Source organism: Mesoplodon mirus, assembly GCF_964341445.2.
Source record: "Mesoplodon mirus genome assembly, chromosome: 11".
NCBI lineage: Eukaryota > Metazoa > Chordata > Mammalia > Artiodactyla > Ziphiidae > Mesoplodon > Mesoplodon mirus.
In genome coordinates this window covers 94,117,147-94,135,451 of record NC_138987.1, presented here as the reverse complement: position 1 = coordinate 94,135,451, position 18,305 = coordinate 94,117,147, and the positions used below count along the sequence as shown (strand labels likewise).

General features: G+C 44.0%; 1 protein-coding gene across 3 annotated transcripts in view; it reads left to right on the top strand.

Moving 5' to 3' along the window:
* Positions 1-18,305, top strand: part of ETV6 (ETS variant transcription factor 6) — a 249,149-nt gene that overhangs the window by 191,540 nt on the left and 39,304 nt on the right. For all 3 annotated transcript variants that reach the window (XM_082636528.1, XM_082636527.1, XM_082636529.1), the window contains exon 3: positions 8,709-8,873. In XM_082636528.1, the coding sequence (XP_082492654.1) occupies positions 8,709-8,873 (165 nt within the window). The remainder of the gene's footprint in view (positions 1-8,708; positions 8,874-18,305) is intronic.

The following is an 18,305-nucleotide window of genomic DNA, read 5'->3' as shown; positions in this document are numbered from 1 at the left end:
ACAGCACAAGGAATATAGCCAATATTTTATAGCAACTGTAAGTGGAGTATAACCTTTGAAAATTGTGGATTACTATATACCTATAACGTATATAATATTATACATCAACTGTGTCTCAACAACAAAACAATTTAACATATAAAGGAGAGATTTTTAGATCTAGAATGTTAAAACTAAGTGAGCTAAAAAGTATGGGAGATGCTTAAGAAAACTGTGTTTGGAGGGGCAGTAAAAGAATAAGCACGGTATCTGCATGCAGATTGGGTTGGGTGGCAAACAGAAAACAAAACTGGGCAACTTCTCTCTTTCTTCCCTCTCTTCCATCAAGGAGGGTGATTGTCAGACTGAAACAGGTAGTACAAACTGACATGAGGGAATTGAAGCCCAAGATGGGTGAATTGATTGTAAAAGTGAATCTAAGTTGTTCTAAATAAGTTCAAGGCTCTTGGCCCAGACAAATGACATCCCAGAATAAAGAACTTACAAGGGTGAAAGGCCACTGACACTGAAAGGCCACTAAGCATTGCGGGAAATGGAAGAGGCACTAAAAGAAAGAATATGAGCCATTGTTTACCTGACACTCAGAGCAGAAGAAGGAAAAAAGGCTGTATGTACAGACTACAAACAGCTAACCTGTTATAACTTTCAGATAGAACTCAGAAGAGAGTTTCAAACATACATGTTATAAGCACTTAGGAAAAAGTCATCCCTTAGGAACGAACCACCTGCTGCTCTTCATCTTCTTCAGTAAGGTTGCTGTAACTTTTGTAGTTATTGTATTTCTGGACACCAAGAGAGCATTTTATTTGAATTTCAGATGGTTCCACTTATGGCTGAACTGGAAAGATGTAGTCCAAATATCAGAGTATTTACATGTGTTGATAATTGAACACCTGTACCCAAACGGAGCCAATAACTGGCTCAGTCTCCATCTGAAAGAAGGTGGCTAGTGTGTCACCAGAGTGTTCTCCTGTCAGCCCTCACCTAATCAGCACTTTGTCAGTAACCTGTTGAGGTGACAGATGCTAATCAAAGCCACAGTTGACAGGAAGCTACAAAGTATTGATGATACTAGAGATAGGTCCAAATCTGGAGGGACTGCTGCAGGCTGGAATGATGATGGACAATAGCAAGATGAAATCTAATACTGATTAATACACCTTCTTACAGTTGGGTTCCAAACAGCAGCCATCTATGTGCAGGGTAGGGAGATTATAAAAATGATAATGGTAAATAACTATTAAGTGCTTTTGCTCTATGCCAAATACTGTCCTTTGTATTTTATATCATCATTTGTATCATCTTACTCTATCCTAGCTTTATGTCATTTGCCAATTTGACAAGCATGTCATCTATGATTCAGTGGCACTTGCTTCACAAGTTGAAAGTTGTCCCCATTCTCCAGTTGAGGCAAGTGAGACACAGAGAGGGTAAGAAACTTGTCCGAGATCACACAGCTGGGAAGTAGAGTTTCCGTGCTGGTGCTCTGGGCCTACATGTTTAACCACGTGAAAGTTCACACAGTCACTGAAACTTTTCTCTCCCTCTCTCTCTCTCTCTTTTTAAATCCTGAATTTAACTTGATGTCCTGCCAAAACACCAAATAACCTTAGACAGAGAGGCAAGGAGTCAATAAATATGGACTTCGGGCTAGACCAACTGGGTTCAAATGTTGGCTCTTCCACTGGGTATGTGACTTTGGCTGCATCACTTAACTTCTCAGTGCTCCAGTTTTCTCCTGTGTAAATGAGGATAGTGAATGTTTCTATTGTACAGGATTGCTGTGGAGATTAAATGAGTTGCATAGAGAAGGCATTTAGAACAGTGCCTTTCACACAGTAAATGCTGGTAAGTGTTTGCTGTTACAGACATCCCTGGGTATCTGCGTGGGGGGATTGGTTCCAGGACCCCCTCAGATACCAAAATCCACAGATGCTCAAGTCCCTTATAGGAACTCGTGTAGTATTTGCATATCCCCTACCTATGCACATCCTCCCATCTACTTTCAATCATCTCTAGATTACTTACAATACCTAACACACTGCAAATGCTATGTCATTTATTGTGACTACAATGTAAACACTATGAAAATAGTTGCCAGCACACAGCAAATTCAAGTTTTGCTTTTGGGAACTTTCTGGAATTTTTTTTCTGAGTATTTTTGATCTGCAGTTGGTTGGATGTGGAACCTCGATACGGAGGGGGCAACTGGAGAGTCCATATGGTGGGGTGTTAAGAGTTGGGGCCTGGTTTTCAACCCCAGCACCACCATTTCCATTTACTGTGTGTGGCAGTTTTCTCCTCTACACAACGAGGAGGAGTAATCGTCGTAGTGAAGACTCATATAAATGCTCAATAATTGTTAGCTATTAGGATGAACAAAAACATTGTCCAGAGATAGAAAGGTTCTAGTCCTGCTTCTGGTACTACTTTTAGGAATGGCAGCCAAATAGCATCTCCAGAGGAGGCAGGCGGGCCTGTAAGGCTCTGGAAAAGGCAGTACAGAACTTCTGTTTGGACCAATGAAGGATGTTTAATCTTAAGGCAAGATGACTAAGCAAGGGAGTGATAACCTTCCTCACTGTGTCAAGGGTTACGGAACTGTTCGGTGTCATCGAATCTAGTTATGAGACACTGTGGGAGGTTGGAAAGAGTCAGGGAACCTGGGGCAGCTTGATCCTGATTCCATCTCTTCACTTTTCCCAGCTTCAGTTGCCTAATGAATAGGAGACAGTGGGAGTTGTATTCTATGATCCTGTCCTCTAAGCCACAGAATCTGCAGCCAGTTCCTGTGTACACAGAACATTTAGGATAAAGGGTGTTTTTGATGAATGTTTACTATAGCAAAAGAGCTTGAGTTGAGTATTACGCAAACCAGTGACATCCTCTAATGGCTCTGAGCCCCTGTTTCCTCATCTGTTAAACTGAAATGAGACCACAGTGGGTTTCACAGGGCTTTTTGGAGAATTACCTGAGGTCATACACGTGAAAACACCTTCTTAAAATGTTGTTTATTCTTGCCGTAACCAGGTTATAACTTTTCCAAGAATTAGAATATAAAAAAATACTCGTAAGCACCGAACTCTATTTAAAGTAACTTAATCTGTTTTCCTGAATCTGTGATTCAGAAGAGCCTTCAGGAAGTTACAAAATCTCAGGGTCATTGTCGTGAGCACAGAGTAGCTCTGTAGAAAAAGGGTCCCGGCTGCTTGTATTCTTTGGGTTTTAGGAGACAAGTTAAATGGGAGCGTCTTGACCGTATTAAACCCAGAAGGGAAGAGAGATCACATACTCTAAGCCCCTCGTTTTACAGATGAAGCCACTGAACCAAAGAGAAACTGAGTGGCCGGCCCAGCATCACATGTTAATTAATGGCAGATCTGGGAATAAAATCCAGGCTCCTATCTCTCAGCATGCTTTCCGTCGTTAGTTTAAACATAACTCAAAAAGTCTGAATCAAGGCTAAGAGTGTACTGATGAATGTGGCTGCTTCTTTGAACATGGAATTGGAGAACTATCACAAGGAAGTTTAAGGGTCTGGGTATGTCATTGGAGGCTACAGCCCCATGAACTTGACTTGACCCACTTGGGAAAAAAAGTGCGGTGGAACTCTTAGTAATTTTCTTAATCATAGCAGTTCATTTCTTCTGTGCAAAGTCCTTCTCAACTATGCTCTGAAATCAATTGGCGTTAAAAATGCGGGTCTTAAGGTGGCTTTCACAGGCTTGTTATGTGCACGGGGGGTAGCATAATGTAGGTGTGGAATAATGGTCTCCCTCTCTTTTCTTTTTACTAGTGATCATTAACGTGTATATCCTCCAACTTTGCTGAGCTAACGTTGCAAGACGTAACTGTAAAACAAGTTACGTGTGATGCGTTCCTCCCTGGTCTTGCCCGTGTTCTGTTACACTAGCAACTGTCTACGCAGGATGGGTGTGTGCACAGCAAGTGCCCGTGAGCAAGTAGCTAGTGACGGTAGAGCCTTATTCCTGGATGCATTAAAAGCAGAGTCTCGCCTACACCTCCCTCTTCTTCCCATGTATAAATCTATTTCTCCAGGGATCTACAGGGTGTTTTTTTGCTCTATTTTTAGTCTGTCGATAACTTGAGAAACCTCCCAGGATCAAAGTCTCGGAGGGGGAGGATTCAGTTCACTCAGTCTTTTCGGAATCCCCAATAGATGTTGAAAATCAATCTGCGTCATGAATCTGGATGGGAAATACATGGGTCAGCAGAATGTGGTGGGTAAGAGCACAGACTCGGAAACCCGGTGCCCTGGGTTCGAAATCTCAGCTCCTCTTGTTTTTTTTGGTCCCTGGGGTCGTGTGCCTTTGGGCAAATCCCTTAAATGCACTGGGCCTTAGTTGCGCCACCTGAAACCCTCTCTCATAGGTTACTGTGAGCGTGCAGTCAAATGAACTGATATTTATCAAGTGCTCAAAATGGTGCTGGGTGACTGTTAAGTGAATTAAATGGTCCTGATGCAGTGGGAGTGTCTTCTCCATCCAAGGCTGTAACACCCAGGCCTTAGGGCCCTGAGGTTTGAGGAAAGGAAGCTTCTTTTTCCTCAGTTAGAATGGCAGAGCGCATCCTACACCAGGACCTTTCTCTTCTGTTGAATTGAAAAGGGTATAGCAGTGGGACTTGACTTTGAACCCCAAAGTTTATCAAACCTCTTTCCGGCTCGGTGAATGTGTCCGCATTCTCTCTTTGGAAGAGCGGTGATTCTGATCAGTTTATTGCCTGGCCTCCAGCAGGTAGCCTAGTCTGTCGGGGTCACTTTTGTCAAACTGCTAAGATTGCCATGGTGCTCCCGGGACAGACTGAGACTTGCCGGGTCCCCTTAGCCCATAAGCATTCAGTGGGTCCCCGGTGAGGGGGTTTCCACGTGATGGCTCCGCTTGCTTCGGGGGCTGGGCTGTGGGAGAGATTAATGGGAAGTGAAAAGAGAAACAGTGGTTCTTAACCGGCAGGGCTGTTTGGAGTGTGCGACTCTTCTTGTATTTAGGGAAAAGATTACTCATGCGTATTTTCTTCCATAGAATATAAAGAACCTCAAATTACTACTTGTGTACCCGCCCCCTTCTCACCCGCCTCCCTTGCTTCAGTGTCTCCTCTGCAGAAACTTCAGCATTTTACTTTCATTTCCCCTCCTGAGCGGGATTCGGTTCTGTATTTGCTTTGGCACTCCCTCTTCCAATTAGCTACCCCGTCCTTTTTCCTGTTTCTGACCAAGCATCTTCTGCCCTGCGGCCCTCTTGCCCCAAGGCAGTTCCTTAGGCCACGCTTGCCTGGTCCTCACATTCATCCCCTAAAGGCTGGCTGTGCTCTTGCCCCTTGTGTGAAGGCAAAGAAGGGAAAAGTCCTAATAACTAATCACTCTGCTGTTCCCGTCCAGAGTTGACACCATGGAGTGCAGGATGCCAACTCTAAGGGTTTGTGTTGGTTTTTTTAAACCAGTTCAGAAGTCGAGGTCTTGCTGAACCATTTTCACACACACCCCACACACACACCTCACTGTGATCCCAGATGTGCATTTTCAAGGTCATTGGGAAGAGCTGGGTTACCTCCTATCTCCAAGGACCTTTTTTTTTTAACTTTTTAAAAATGCAATTTTTTTTAATGTATTATTTTTTTGGTTGCACCAGGTCTTAGTTGTAGCAGGTGGGCTTCTTAGTTGCGGCTCACGGGCTCCTTAGTTGTGGCACGCAGCCTCCTCAGTTGCAGCATGCATGTGGGATCTAGTTCCCTGACCAGGGGCCGAACCCGGACCCCCTGCATTGGGAGCGTGGAGTCCCATCTACTGTACCATCAGGGAAGTCCCTAACAATGCAATTCTTAAAGGTTACAGTTATTACCAAATATTGCCTATATTCCCCATGTTGTACAATACATCCTTGAGCCTCTCTTACACCCAGTAGTTTGTACCTCCCACCCCCCGACCCCTATATTACATCCCCCCACCAGTGGTAACCCCTAGTTTGTTCTCTGTATCTGTGAGTCTGCCTCTCTTTTGTTATATTCACTAGTTTGTTGTATGTTTGAGATGCCACATATAAGTGATATCATTCAGTATTTGTCTTTCTCTACCTTATTTCACTTAGCATAAGGCCCTCCAAGTCCATCTATGTCCCAAGGACCTTTTTTTTTTTTTTTAAATGTTATTTTATTTTTGGCTACATTGGGTCTTCGTTGCTGCGGGCAGGCTTTCTCTAGTTGAGGCGACCGGGGGCTACTCTTCGTTGCAGTGCATGGGCTTCTCATTGCAGTGGCTTCTCTTGTTGTGGAGCACGGGCTCTAGGCACGCAGGCTTCAGTAGCTGTGGCATGTGGGCTCAGTAGTTGTGGCTCGCGGTCTCAGTAGTTGTGGCTCACGGGCTCAGTAGTTGTGGCTCGCGGGCTCTAGAGCGCAGGCTCAGTAGTTGTGGCGCCTGGGCTTAGTTGCTCCGCGGCACATGGGATCTTCCTGGACCAGGGCTCGAACCCGTGTCCCCTGCATTGGCAGGTGGATTCTTAACCACTGCACCACCAGGGAAGCCGAGGACCATTTTTAATAGGCATTGCTTCTTGGCCCAGTCAAGAGTCCAAAGCAAAACCTTGAATTCTTTAGTGGCTATGTTTATTCTAAAGATCATAGAGCAGTAACATACTACACGTTATTATTTTACAATGCCCCTTTTTTCACGTGAAAAAAAATCAAAAAACTTAAAAACCAAGGAGAAAACTCTCAATGCCCATCTCTAATTATTTCAGTGCCCATAGTGCTTTATTGGTGCCCTACACAGTGGACCAGTTTCAAAGAGACTTCCCCAGAGTCCAAGGAAGCCAGTTGCCATTCTTTAAAACTAGACTTTGCAAAGAAGCCACCTGGAAGACAGAGCCAGTTGTCATGCCCAGAGGCCCTGGATCTTCTCAAGGGCATCTGAGCCATTCCATTCCCCAGTCCACCTGGGAGGAAAAGCAGCCCATCCAGATAGACCAGACAATTCTTTGTCATGCCTGACATAAGGATGAAAGGTGCTTCTTTCCAGGATCAAACTGAAGGACACTGTCAGAGCACACACTTGGAGTCTCCTTAGCAAGCTGAAGTAACTAAATAGAGAGACTGACGCTCCTCTTAGCAAACACTGATTCTGTTGTATTTGAACTATTAATTCATACGCTATTTTAGAGAATAAAGCACTCTTGAGCATCTAGCTTCTTCTAACCCCTCAGTTCTCAAACAGCTTGGTTTCAAGATTTCTTTTGATTCTTTAAAATTATTGAAGACCCCAAAGAGCTTTGCTCATGTGGCTCATATCTATCTATATTTACCATATTGGAAATTAAAACTGAAAATTTTAAATATTGGTTATAATATATATAAAAATATTGGTTAACTCACTGAAAAATAAGCCAAGTATATGTTAACATAAATATATATTTATGAATATATTTTCCAAAACCAAAAAAAATTAAAGAGTGGCATTCATTGTTTTACATTTTTGCAAGTCTCTTTAATGTCTAGCTTCATAGAAAATGGATGGATTCTCATGTCTGCTGTCATATCACATGCTGTGTAGCCTCTAGAAAATTCCACCATATGCTCATGAAGGAATGAGAGTGAAAAAGGCAGATAACCTCTTAATATTGTTATGAAAAGAGTTTTGACTTCATAGACACCCTGAAAAGGTCTTGGGAACCCTGAAGGGTCCCTGGATCACACTTTGGTAACGACTGTTCTAAACCGCTTGAATGATGTGTCTAAGCTTTCCCACAACTGCAAAATCAAATAAAAACATAGATTCACGGTCAGGCTTCCAGGCAGAGACCCAGCCCGAGCCATCCTCTCAGCCTCAGTGGCTGCCCTCCCTTTCACCCGCTCCTGGTCCTACTCAGACTTCAAGTACCACCCCTACCAGGAAGTTCTGACATCAGCAAGTACAGTAAACAGGCGAAAGACCTTTTATCCTTACCTTGCCCTCTCATTCCCAGAGACTAGCCTGATAGCTTCCCAGAGGCGAGTGAGTTGCTCTTCCTGGAAGAAGTTTCAGGGAACACTTCATTATTTGGCATCTCTGGAAGGTCAAGCCCCGCTCTGGAACATTGTCACTTTGAAAGGACGATGGGCTACAATCAGATCAGCTCTGATTCTTTTTTTTTTTTTTTTTAACATCTTTATTGCAGTATAATTGCTTTACAATGGTGTGTTAGTTTCTGCTTTATAACAAAGTGAATCAGTTATACATATACATATATCCCCATATCTCCTCCCTCTTGCGTCTCCCTCCCTCCCTCCCACCTCAGCTCTGATTCTGGAGTCACCTCCAAAGCCCATTGACATTTGTCATGACTCTGAGCCCCCTCAGGTGCTTCAGGCCCACTCCACAGCTGCACCTTCAGGGCAGACCAGGAATCCAGACACCCCTGGAGCCGGAGTCAGCCAAGGAAGGACAGGGCTGTGAGACCTACGGTTCCTTAAAAACATAAAAAGGGATTTTTTCCCCCATTTTACCTCTCAATAAAAAGTTCATTTGATATCGCACTTTGCCACTCATGAAGCTTGAGTTTTACCTGGGATTCAGAGTGGAACCTAAGGGCTCTTCAGATATGGAGACTCAATTTCATTAACCATTTGGAAATCTTTGCCCTTTATTTCAACTGTCTAACTGACAAGACCTTTTTTTTCTCTCTCTCTCTTTTCTTTCTGCCTTGCTGTCTCTCCAACAGGCTTGCAGCCAATGTACTGGAGCAGAGATGACGTAGCCCAGTGGCTCAAGTGGGCTGAAAATGAGTTTTCTCTAAGGCCGATTGACAGCAACACGTTTGAGATGAATGGCAAAGCTCTCCTGCTCCTGACCAAAGAGGACTTTCGCTACCGGTCTCCTCATTCAGGTGAGGGTCTGGACTCCGGACACGGGCTCAGCCTGGAATGTCTGGTAGCCAGAGTTGGCCATTGTCACCACTTAGCCTCCCAAGACATCTCCACATCAAGTCACCGTGAACGCAAGGACAGTGACCCAGCTTAGGAGAGGACATATCCTGCTGACATAGGCCAGTTTGAGGGAGAAGAGGAAGAATTTCCAGGTCCGGGGGAGACTTTTAAGGTTAGGAGAAGTAACCCAGTTCGGACCTATAGACCCTGGAACTTAAGGGATCTCATTGCACCACCAAATAAGGAAGAAAATGCGTTCTGGCCCTCTCTCTCTGCCTGGCTTCTGATCCTGAAGACTTTTACAAGAGATGCTTGAGCGTGAGTGTAGATTGCAAACTGCTCAGTTATAAACAAAGACAGGAAGACTTCCTTGGCGGTCCAGTGGTTAAGACTCCGCACTCCCAATGCGGGGGATGCGGGTTTGATCCCTGGTCAGGGAACTAAGATCCCACATGCCGCATGGTGCAGCCAAAGAAAACAAAAAACAAAAACAAAAACAAAATAACAAAAGACAGCAGAGGAAGGGGAATGAGCACTGCTGAGGTAGGAGGAGTAGAAAGGAAGGAAGAATCAAGGGAACAAGAGAGAAGGGCTGGGAAAGGTGGAGATCCTAGTAGCCCAGGCAAGTTTAGAAACAAATGCCCAGGGCTTCAAGTGATTTCCTTTAGAAGTACTGAATTCTTTGAAGTAATGCATCTTGCAGCTTGTAGAACCCCTGAAAAATACAAGCAATGCATCTAACTAGAAAGATTGGTCAAAATAAGGGCTCCTGAACCCACATGGGAAGGTTTCATTCAGCAAGGAGCTTTTGTACCTGCAAAGTGTATTCCTGACGTGGGTTAAGCTTTCAAATATACTTTCCAACTTCATTTCTCACACTTGATGGATATTTTGAAGTAGAGATTTGGGAACTCCATATGTCCAAGGGAAACTTTGGTCTCAGGTTTCTGCCTCTTGAGGGCAGTTATTCAAGGACTGATGGGCCCTCCCTCTGTCAAGTCTCACCACCAGCCCCACTTGGATGCAACTTGTCTGGCAGAGACCGTGTCTTCTTGACTGAGGGCAGGGGTCCTGCAGGAGGTCTTGCCATAGTGCCCAGCTACGCTCACCCCGATTTACTCCTGGAGGCTGGCTGGGAGTTAATACACTAGCTAACCGCCACGAGGAAACAGCCCCATCACAGAGGGTAAGATAAGGGTGTGTATGGAACAGTATCGCCCCAGCTTTTCCCAATTGCAGCAGAACCGTTTATATGAGGAAATGATAAAGGGGAAGGTTCCCCCAGAAGTATAGATGTTAATGGAAACTTGAAAACTTAAATTAAGGCTGAAAAACAGATCATTGCTATGGTTTTATAAGAGATACAAATCTACCTGAAACATTCGGTCTTCAATCATTGATTCTTTCTGTAGCCTCAGAATAAGAAAACCGTAAAACAATGATATAAATAAGTAAATAAAACTACCCTAAAAGGAACCTCAATAGTTCCTTTTAATTTAATGCAATAACACTTCCCTTTTCTGTTCCAGTGGAAACTCACAGATTATACTCAAAGGGGCAAAGTTACCTATCTGGAGGAAAACAGCTCTAACACTTTAGGGTTCCGGAGAAATTACTCATGTCAGGCAAACAGAGGAAAACCCAGTGATGTGTTTTAACTTGATTTGACTTAGACCTTGGGCATGCTTTCCTCCCAGAGTCTTTGTAAATCTGCCTTCCCCCCACCACCTCTCAGGTGTTCCTTTTTGTTGCTGATTTATTTTTCTCTCCGGTGACCTCTCAACTTTCCTTGTGAAACTAGGTTCTCTCTGCTCAAAGCTGGGAGCGAAGATACACAAAACCTGTCAGTACGCCCTTGCCATTTTGCCAGGTCTTTACCGGGTGGGCCACGTGGAAAGCTGGACAGGAGCCTGCTGCCCAGTTGGAGCCAGGATTGCCCTGAACCTGAAGGCACAGGGAGCTGGGGAAAGAGAGAGCAGAGTCGGGTGGGTCTCAGGAAAGCAGGAGTGAAGTTGGTCTGGGACGTGAAGGATGGAACTGAGTGGGTGGGTCACTGGAGCAGCATTAATTTTTGGTGTGTTTGGGTGGCGGTGAGGAAGCCCCCCTACGGATGGAAGAGGCAGCATAAGGCTGGTGCGATAGTCGGGACGTGGTGCCGTAGCCACAGTTAGGACCGGGCAGTAGGAATTCATTCTGTGAATGTTCCCTGGGCAGCTCCACATCAGAGGATGGGAGTTTGGGCTGAAGGACTTGAGGGATAGAGAGATGATTTCCAGTTGGGTTGTCCAGTGAGGCTCAGTGGTGTGGTAGTGGAGCCGGACTTTGAAGGGTGAGCAAGAGGTAGGTAAGGAAAGGTGTTGAGGCCAGTTTGTGTGGAGGAGGAACCCAGAGAGGAGGCCACATGAGCTAGACACTGTTCATCGTCACTCGTCACTGCCCCCCTCACCTGTCTGCTTGCCTCTTCATGTCTCAAGTTCTGCTACTTTCTCCAGGAATGTTTTCCCTGGCTCCCATCCCTGCATCCCTGATTCCACCCCACCTTCCTTTCCTCCACCTCTCCCCGCCTCAGTCTGGGTGACGTGCTGGTCCTCTTTTATCTCAGAGCATTTCGTAATTCTGTCATGGTCCCTGACACACGCACACACACACACACGCGTGCACACACACACACGCGTGCACACACACACACACACCCCGAGTAACACACTGTGTTACATGTCATTGTTTTCTATTCCGTATCCTCTCCCAGAGTAGAGAGTTCAGTTTGGACAGGGCTGTGTCCCGTTAAGCTGCCATGTCTCCAGCATCTAGCGCAGCATTCAGTCAGCACTCAATAAATACTGGTTGAATTATGACCCAACCTGAGAGTACCTTATAGCCCAGGTTAAGGAGATTGGGTGTTATTTTGCAGGTAATGGGAAACCACTGAAAGGTTTTGATCAGGAGAATGATATGATTGGAGCTCTCCCTTTGGTACAGACATTTGCCATCAGTGCATAGGGTGGATTTATTGGGTCGCTAAAAGCAGGGAAGCAAGATACAGTGCTATTGCTGTGGTCCTCATGCAAGATGCTGACATCCAGAATAGGTTCAGTGACACCAAAATAATAATACTTCCGGCATTTTGGCCAAGCGATGCCAGGACATCCAGGAAGATGCGTCCTGTTCTGCAGAATCTGAGACAGGAACCAGGCCAAGCTGAGAATAATCATTTTGAGTATCATCCCCATTACATCAAGCTGAGCATAAAGATAAATTTACACCGTAGGTAATTTAATTAAGGCTTCAACCAGAAAGCCATGGACAGAATATCAAGGTGATATTCTGCCAGTAGGGGCCATAAGAAAACTTATCACAAACAGGGGAGGATTGTCAGAGGGTTTGGAAGACAGAACTAAGCAGGAGTTGAGAAGACCCTTCCCATGAAGTAGCCAGCCAGCAGGGTGACGAGGGCGTGATACACCTGCTCACATTCTCCTTAGGTAGAGACAAGGTATAAATAGAAAACCTGCTTCTCTCTTTGGTGTAACATTTGGTACTGCTTCTTCTGACACGGGCTTTGCTTTTGCCTTTGGTGTAGATGTCGTGAGGCCCAGGTTCTACACGTGGCTCTTCCGCAGATCACATCACCTTGTTTGCCCTTATTTTCCTCATCCATAAAATGGGATTTTCAGCAAGGGGATCCTAAACTCCCTTCAACTCTGAGCAAGTCAACCCAACTTCGACCACTGAAAGTGTTAAGCTTCCAATAAACCTTACAACTTCCCACCTACAGGCAGTAAATAAATATTCAAGAACTTGGTCTCCTTCGACCTGTATACCTTGTAAAACCTAGACTTCACCCAGTTTTTTCCTGTCTTTCCTTGGATCTTTTTTGCTGCCTACGACAAAGCAGCAGCTTCTCACTAGTCATGGGGCTGCTAGAATGAAGCAAAAGTACCTGGTGGCCGGCCCATCACCATGAATGGATGTTTATAGATTCCTCCCAGCCACGTTTCCTGCCTGGCCTCACCCAGACTTCTGCTTTCTTTGGAAATAACATTCCTTGACACTACTCATTCCAAATGTAGAGAGGAGAGAACGGGAGTTCAATGAATTATAATTACTTGAACTATTGAGATACCTTAAGTCAAATATGGTAGCCTCTCTGAACTCCGCATTCTTTGACCAATTTAACAAACTACATTTACCCTGTCCACCTCCAGGACAAAGGTCCTCCCTTTTCAACCACTAGAATAAAATAGGGAATGTACTAGAATGTACTTTAAAATATCATCTCCAAACAGAAGATGTCAAGGTTGAAAATAAATGGGATCTATTTTTTGAAATAATCTCTCAATCAGAGGATACAACAGGATGACATATTTATGACATTCTCAAAGTTAAGGAAAAAATGTAAAGGAATCTCAGCTTTATAAAATGTCACCTGGACAGGGTAATTGTACCTAGCCCTTGAGCGACTAGGTAGTTACCATATTAAATGGTCTGAGATGATTTAAATTCAAAGGAATTTCATTGAATTTTATGAATTCAATGAATGTCTTACAATGAATAACTCTAATGTGTTTCTTGACCACTTTGAGACTGTGAAAACGTTAATAAGATGCAACAGGCAAGTTAGCCCTGATACTAACTTTTATTTAGAGGTATTCAGGTGGAACGTATTTATGTATCCATTATTTAAATGAACAAAAAGTTATTAATTTAATTCATGTTAGACTTTCTATCAATGCTAAAAAAAAAAAGCGAAAAGCAAAACAAACATATTTTCAAAGTTCCTTCAAGTCAATTCAGCAAAAAGTGAATTGGGGTTTTACTAAGTAAATCAGTTTTTACCGTACTGCGGTGTGATGTTACAAACCTCTCCCACCCACCAGAACCTTTGACTTTGGAAATATGCTTTGCTTGTGATCTTCAAATACAGTAAAATTTCTTTGAAATTTCTTTAAACTGAAAATACCAGTCTTTATCTACATATAGTTCCTTGGAAACCAACTTGCCTATTAATCTCTATTAAGCAATGGTGGGTGGTTTGCTGAATTGAGTAGCTGAATCAACTGGCTGTTTTAGACTCAAGTCACAGGGTCTGAGGGCGTGGGTCACAGAGGGGAATGTTAGCCCTGAAGTGTGGGAGTTCCAGCAGACATGACCCTTGACTGAAGACACCCAGAGTGGCTTCTTTCTTCCCTTGCTGTGTCTTTGAGCAAAACAAGCCAAAAATATGTGTATTACCCATCGGAGAAATGCTTAGATAAGTCAATTACAGGAAAGTCACTGAATTTCTTAGCACTTAGATTATCCCGTCAGTGAAATGGTGGTGATAACTGATCTTTCTGCTGTACAGAGTCATATTTTAACATGCAAAACATACAACACATCCTTTAATTAACAGTGCATACTTATGTCACGGTATTTGTATTTTCTCACAAGCTTATTCTTTGCTTTATCTTACCTTATATTCTGTATCCAGGTAAAGGCAGTTGTCTTACTAGATGTCTTTTCTAAATTTATTCTCCTCTTAAATATAATATTCAAATTTTCGCACAACCTGCTCCCTTTTTTTCCCCAGGATCTCTGTGTCCAAGACATAGATATCAACTGAATTTCACATATTTGTTCCTAAGTAAAAGAGTAGGTTTATTTTTACGGTCACAGAAGGCACTCCGCATTAAATTAAAATGTTTGTAATTCAGGCAGCCTACAAAAATGGATTGAATGGAATGCTTGGAAACTAAGATAGAGCAGAGTTGGAAAGCCAAGCCATCCCATGATGGGAATGTTTGTTAGGCCACCAGTGGGATCCCCCAGGCCTGTGTCTGCGTTGGTGTTTTCACTGTGGAATTTATGATGAAACTGAAGGAGCCGAGGCCTCGGACTTCATTTTGAACCTATCACAGGCAGAGAGGACCAGCAGAGAGTTTTCTGACAAATCTGAAAAGTATCCCTCCCACACTGTGCATGCTTTCATTTATATATTTATTTATTTTTTAAAGAATTGGTCAGAAGGAAACTAAAATCTCTGAATAAAAACGGAAGAGAGAGAAAGAGAAAAGAGAACAGTTTGCAAATGTAAGAATGCATTACTTTAGATAATCTTCGTAGGAGGAGGTGTACATAGTAAATCATCACCAGAAAAATGCAAATTTTCAATAATGTGACGATTCTGCTTTCAACCTACTGAACCCAAGAAGTTAAACGATGTGAAATGCCTGGGGGAGAGGCTCTGGGTAGTCTTGAAGATGACACTCTGCACTGGTCCCAGCCTTCTGGAGAACAAGCAGTGTATAATAAGAACTTGAAAACTAATCATACGCTTTCACTGATAACACCGTTTTAGGAAAATATTTGAAGGGAACAATCCAATAGAGGGACAAAAAAGATGCCCTTAGCAATTCTATTTATAATGGTAAAAACTGGAAATGCCCAAGCCACCCCCGATAGGAGACTTGCTAAAAAAAAATGAGGAGAATATAAATATAGAGGAATACACTGTAGCTTTACGGCCATTCATTGAGTCACTTATTATTTCTTCAGTAGATCGTACAGGGCCTTGCAGATCATGTTCATCACTTTACATGTTATTTTATTTCATTTTTTTTTGCGGTACGCAGGCCTCTCACTGTTGTGGCCTCTCCCGTTGCGGAGCACAGGCTCCGGATGTGCAGGCTCAGCGGCCATGGCTCACGGGCCCAGCCGCTCCGCGGCTTGTGGGATCTTCCCGGACCGGGGCACGAACCCGTGTCCCCTGCATCGGCAGGCGGACTCTCAACCACTGCGCCACCAGGGAAGCCCTACATGTTATTTTAAAGACAGGTAGAAGCCATTCAGGGTCTGAAGCAGAGACCGGCATAATGAAGCGCGGCGGTGAGATGTAGGGCCGTCGGCTTGGCCGGCAGGTAGGCGCAATGGCGGTGACTTAAACTAAGATGGACCAGCAGAGAAAAGGGGGTGATTGAAGCAGTATTTAGAAGGCAGAGTCTATAAGTCTTGGTGACCGATTAGGTGTCGTATAAGAGGGAGAGAGGCATTAAGGACGAGTGCCGAGTTTCTGGCCCAATCAGCTGGGCGTTTACTGCGCTAGGAAACACCACGTGGGTTGTAAAGGCGTTTTGTGTCGAACACATAAGATGTGCGGTGCCCGGGTGACATGCGAGAGGACGTATGTAGGAGGTAAGTGAAGGTTCTGGAGTTGAGGAGGTAGGTCTGGCTGGAGTAGATTTAGCATAGACAAGCTGATTGCAGCCACGGGAGGGGATGAGATGACCCAGGGAGAAAGACGATGGGAGATCTGGGAGCCTTAAAGGCTGGGTAAGGAGGGAGAGCAGAAAACCAGGAGACGGAGGAATGTCTGAAGCCGAGGGGTGTTCTAAGGGTTGGGGGGTGGGCAGTGACTAGTGGTGAGGATGTTGCTGAGAGGCAGCGAGTCCCCAAGTACCATTGCCCTTTGGGTTTGATGACAGGGAGGTGACCTCAGCAAGAGCGCTTTGGAGAGAGGGTTGGAGTGGAGACCAAGGGCCCCGAGGAGTGGACGGAGAGGGGTGTGGTGATAAGAGTTGGACAGCTCCTCAGGGAGTTTGGCTGCGATGGGAGGAGAGAAACAGGAGCAGCACCTGGAGGGGAAGATGAGGACAGTGTGTATGTGTGTGTGTAGAAGACAGGAAACACTTGAAGCTGCTTAAATGCTAAAGGAAAGAACCCTATAGAAAGAAGTTGAAGGTACATTGTGAACTAGAAGAAAAGAGAAAGAAACCATGAACTAGAAATATCTGTATGAAATGATGTCAACTGGAAAAAAATTCCATTCTTATGAATGTGACTTTATGAAACTTATGCATGTCCTTTAAAGACAAAAATATCGAAGCAGAACAAATAGTTTCCAGACTTTTTGGAGACACATCTGTTAATAATTATCATAATCACAAGGGGTACCATCTCCTGAGCGCACAGGAGGGCAGACGTGTGGCTGGCACTTGTTCACATTATCTCATTTAATCCTCTTAACAGCCCTGCCGAGTCTGGGCATTTTTCTCATTTGAGACAAAAGAATATTTAACTAAGCCTTGAACTAAGGCTCAAAGAGAAAAGTAGTTTGCCTCAGGGCATGCAGCTGTTGAATAGAGGAACCAGGATTCAAACCTGGGACTTCCTTGCTCCAGAGCCCAAGCTCTTTCTTCTGAAAGTAAAGAAACTTTGTTATAAAGCAGAAACTAACACACCATTGTAAAGCAATTATACCCCAATAAAGATGTTAAAAAAAAAAAAAAAAAAGTAAAGAAACTTAGATATGTTTAACCCCCTAAACAGCATCTTTATGTTCTTGATCTTCAGACACTAGTCTTTGCTAAGGCAACTTGCAGCAGTTTTATTCACTCTCACTCCTGTTCGTTTTAAATAAATTGCAAATAAAATAATAGAATTTAGGATTCTGGAAGTAGTTGCCTGGCTTTTAACATCAAGATCACTGATACAAAATTGTATGTGTGTTTAGTTTGTGGATTTCTCGTGTGTGTGTGTGTGTGTGTGTGTGCACCTAGGAGTATATCTAGGGTTTTGGGGACCTGAAATTTATAATTTGAGAGCACATAATTCTAGGTTTCCTTTCATGGGACTATACAAAGAAAGGTCCCTGAAATTCAGTAGCTTCGAGGCAAATCCACTTGTGCATGTACCTGTGGGTACATGAACCATGTGTGTATGCCTGAAGATATATGGAGAAACCAACAAAAGCTGTTATCCCTTAGGCAATAGCCTTGATTTCATTGCTTAGTACAATAGGAGCATCTTTTATGGTTAGAACTAGTTATTTCTTTTCTGGGAAGACAGAGAAGATTTATCAAGAGTCGAACAGGCCCAGAGTTTTTTGAACAGTGCCTTTGAATTCAGGCCAGTGGTCATTAGCTTAGTTAGATATATAGTGCTATGGCTCATGCTTTTTATACAGCAGGCAAACAAATATAACTTTTCTCTTTTTAAAATTATTTATTTATTTATTTTTGGCTGTGTTGGGTCTTCGTTTCTGTGCGAGGGCTTTCTGTAGTTGCGGCGAGCGGGGGCCACTCTTCATCGCAGTGCGCGGGCCTCTCACCATCGCGGCCTCTCTTGTTGCGGAGCACAGGCTCCAGACGCGCCGCAGGCTCAGTAGTTGTGGCTCACGGGCTTAGTTGCTCCGTGGCATGTGGGATCCTCCCAGACCAGGGCTCGAACCCATGTCCCCTGCATTGGCAGGTGGGTTCTCAACCACTGCGCCACCAGGGAAGCCCCATAACTTCTTTTTAAATCTGTTCTTTATTCCAGAGATCTTTTTGTTGAGATCACTTTTGAGATGTGATCTCCTGTGTATAAGGAGATTTTAAGAATGTAGCAAGAAAACTGACTGGGTATCGGAGGAATCG